Source organism: Myotis davidii, unplaced genomic scaffold (assembly GCF_000327345.1).
Source record: "Myotis davidii unplaced genomic scaffold, ASM32734v1 scaffold1561, whole genome shotgun sequence".
In the NCBI taxonomy this organism is placed as follows: Eukaryota; Metazoa; Chordata; class Mammalia; order Chiroptera; family Vespertilionidae; genus Myotis; species Myotis davidii.
The window spans coordinates 85,846-88,930 of record NW_006291530.1 but is presented as its reverse complement, the minus strand read 5'-3'; the positions used below and the strand labels follow the sequence as shown (position 1 = coordinate 88,930).

Sequence of the window (3,085 nt, the reverse complement as noted above, 5' to 3'; positions counted from 1 at the left end):
TGGATAAATCACCTGAATTAAAGTGTCAAAAATCTTTTTTTTTTTAATCTTCACCTGAGGATATTTTTCCATTGATTTTCAGGGAGAGTGGACGAGAGAGGGCAAGACAGAGAGAAACACCGATATGAGAGAAACAAATTAATTGGCTGTCTCCTGCACGAGTCCCGACCAGGACCTGGGCCGAGGAGGAGCCTGCAATGAAGGTCTGTGCTCCTGACTGGAATCGAACCCCAGATCCTTAGGTCCACAGGCCGATTCTGGTCAAGGGTCTATCCACTGAGCCAAACTGGCTAGGGCAAGGTGATTAAATCTTAGTCACCCCTATGTCCACACCTGTTTTCCTACTACATATTGCCTTGGTGAATTTTCATTTCTTGCATCTCACCTGCCACACCTTCAGCTGTTCTCAAAAGCTGTTTGCTTTCTTTACCTGACTTCATCTTTCCTAGACTTCCTATTGAAGTCCGTGTTTACTGACTTCTTCCTCTTATCAGTACTTATACTCACCTGTATCAAAGTCAGGTACGAAATGTTTCCAGCCTTACCTGTTCTCACCCCCATTTGTCTCTGTGTTCCTGTCTCTCATTTACCACAGTAGTTCAATATTTGCTGTCCTCATTCATTCCAACACGTCAGTGTGCTCCCTGCCCTCACAGGTGTCTCTCCATGTTGTCACATCACTTATTGCTCCCCTTCCCTGCCTCCTCTCAGGGATCACGTGTGTCAGCCTTCCCTGTCCCTGCCCTGACTTGTTCCCAGTCACATGGAGATTCCTTTCCGCTTTACTCTGGCTCTTCTGTCTCCCAGCGTGGCTGCACCTCCGTTCCCTCTGCTCACATTCTTGGGAGGTGGGATCTACACATCACTCACTTCCCTGCCCAGGCCCACTTCCAGCCTTTTTAATTTTATGTGTAAATTTTCCCTCATTGCCCGCCTTGGCCACCCTTACCCTACTGAGCACGCACTTTTTCAAGCCTCTAGGACCATCCTCAGTGCAATCCTCCCTCCTCCCCACCCCCCATCCTCCTCTCCACTGCTCCCTACGCCCTGCTCCCACTTCCCCGAGGCGGCCCCTCACCGGTGCCCTCGGGCAGGGTCAGCACGCCCTGGCCCTGCACCCAGCGGTAGCAGGGGAAGGCGGCCTCCTCTAAGGCTCCTGGGCCCTGCACGGTGATGCGGTCGCAGAACCAGGCGTTGTCCACCAGGGAGTGGTGTTTGCGCAACTTCACGAACTGCAGTGGCCCCAGGTCCTGGGGAACGTCCTGTTCGAACTCCTCCACCTGTGGGGACAGAACCCGGTGAGACTTAGTAGCGGGGACCCGGGAGAGGACGTTTCACTGAGGGTGCGGGGTCCTCTGCGGAGTCCAGTGACAAGGCCTCCAGGGACAGCATTGCCTACTCCCCGCACCGGGCGTCTCAGACGTCCCATCGCACCGGGAGGACAAGAAGGCGGGGCGAGGCCCTGAGTGTCTTGAACACTGAGCATCACCACCTGCCCCGTCCACTAACTGAGCTCTCACCGCGCCCGCGCTCTCGGGGGACCTTCCCTTTGACCACTGAGCCCACGACACGGGCCTGGGGTCAACTGGGAAAGTAGTGGAGGCTGCGGGGACCATGGTCGGTGGAGGAGGGAGAAGGGGGTTGAGCCCAGCCCCGACCCCCTCCCCCTTAGGGGCAGGCGTCCCAACTCCTGGGAGTTCCATTGGGCGCGTTCGCGCGGTTACTCGCCCCCCCTCCCACCTCCTGCCGTGAGCCGGGCGGGGATTGGGGTCCCAGCGGCCCCCGCTGACCTGGCCCCGCGCCGGCAGCAGCTGCAGCTCCAGCTCCGCCTCCCCGCGTTCCCCGACCAGCCACAGCTGCACGCGGTTGTGCGACCCGGAGAAGAGCCAGGCCCCGGTGGCCACTTGGATGCGGTAGCGGCCCATGGCGAGGGGGAGCCGCTCTGGGCCGCCGGCGGGAGTCTAGATGCCCTAAGGCAGTTTGTGTCTTTAAAGATGGGTCTGGGTCCCGCCCCCTTCGCTACTTTCAGGCGCTCCCCAGTCTCCGCCCCAGACGAGCCCCAACCTGCCAGCTGCCCAGCAGACTGGGGAAGGGCAGCGCCTACTGGTTCGAGCTGCTGTGGGAAGATAAAGGGGCCCTTGGCCCTGTGAGGCCCAGAGGATGGATGTGACCCTCCGGGCGAGGCCTGGGGCCAGGAGCCTCCAGGTTGGAGGGAGCAAGGATGAGGACACTCCCCAGGCCTCCAGGCCTTTTGGAGAGCTGGTTGATAGAGGGGGTGAGTGGGCCTTCCCCTTCCGGAGGGGAAAGTTTCCCTTTTTCTGGACCGGGACCGTGGGAAGGCGGTGGCCCTAGTATGGAAGGCCAGCCTGGGAGGCTTCGCTGGGCTGCTAGACCCCTTATGGTCCGGAAAGTCTTCAGTTCCTGATTTCTCCTGCACCTGAGCCCCGTCCTTCACTAAAGGACCAGAGGTTGCCAGGCTGCCTAGAACCTGGAAAAGTAACAGCCCAGAGACTCGCTCCCTGCCTCTCCCTGAACCTGGCTGCAAGCTTCCTGGCATTAGGGTCCTCGTTACACCAGATACTCAAGGAGGCCTAACAGGGGCAGGCAGTGAGAGCCATAATGGGTGCAGGAAGGGTTAGGGGTCCGGGTATTAGGGTGCAGTATGGAGTCACTGCCCAGGATACATGGACAGTTCTCATGAACTTTGCCCTTTCCAGGTGAATGCAGCCTTTTCGTCTTCCTTACATTCCAGGTAAATATTAATAATGGCCTCGTTTTACTGACCATGGTGCCTGCTTCCTCTACCAGAAGTCTAAAAGATCAACCAATGAACTTGTATGCATATATGCATAACCCATGGACACAGACAATGGGGTGGGGAGGGCCTGGCTGGAAGAGGTTAATGGGGGGGAAAAGGAGGACCAATGTAATACCTTCAACAATAAATATTTAAAAAATAAAAAAAGAAGTCTAGTAGGCACGAAGTTCCACTTTCTTCTTCTCTCTTGTCTTAATCCCACTCAACCCCAGCTATTTCCTGGTCCTTCATGGCACTCAGGGGAGGAAACCAGGGGACAGGAGAGGG

General features: G+C 57.0%; 1 protein-coding gene across 2 annotated transcripts in view; it reads right to left on the bottom strand.

The window, feature by feature from the left end:
- The window catches only part of LOC102753778 (arachidonate 12-lipoxygenase, 12S-type), a 12,118-nt gene extending 10,002 nt beyond the window's left edge, over window positions 1-2,116 (bottom strand). The window contains exons 1-2 of one of the 2 annotated variants that reach the window (XM_015564710.1): window positions 1,791-2,116; window positions 1,079-1,280 (exon numbers count right to left, since the gene is read on the bottom strand). In XM_015564710.1, the coding sequence (XP_015420196.1) occupies window positions 1,079-1,280; window positions 1,791-1,925 (337 nt within the window). In that variant the 5' untranslated portion in view covers window positions 1,926-2,116. The remainder of the gene's footprint in view (window positions 1-1,078; window positions 1,281-1,790) is intronic. The other variant, XM_006764906.2, reaches the window with a different exon arrangement.
- Between the last annotated feature and the right edge of the window lie 969 nt (window positions 2,117-3,085).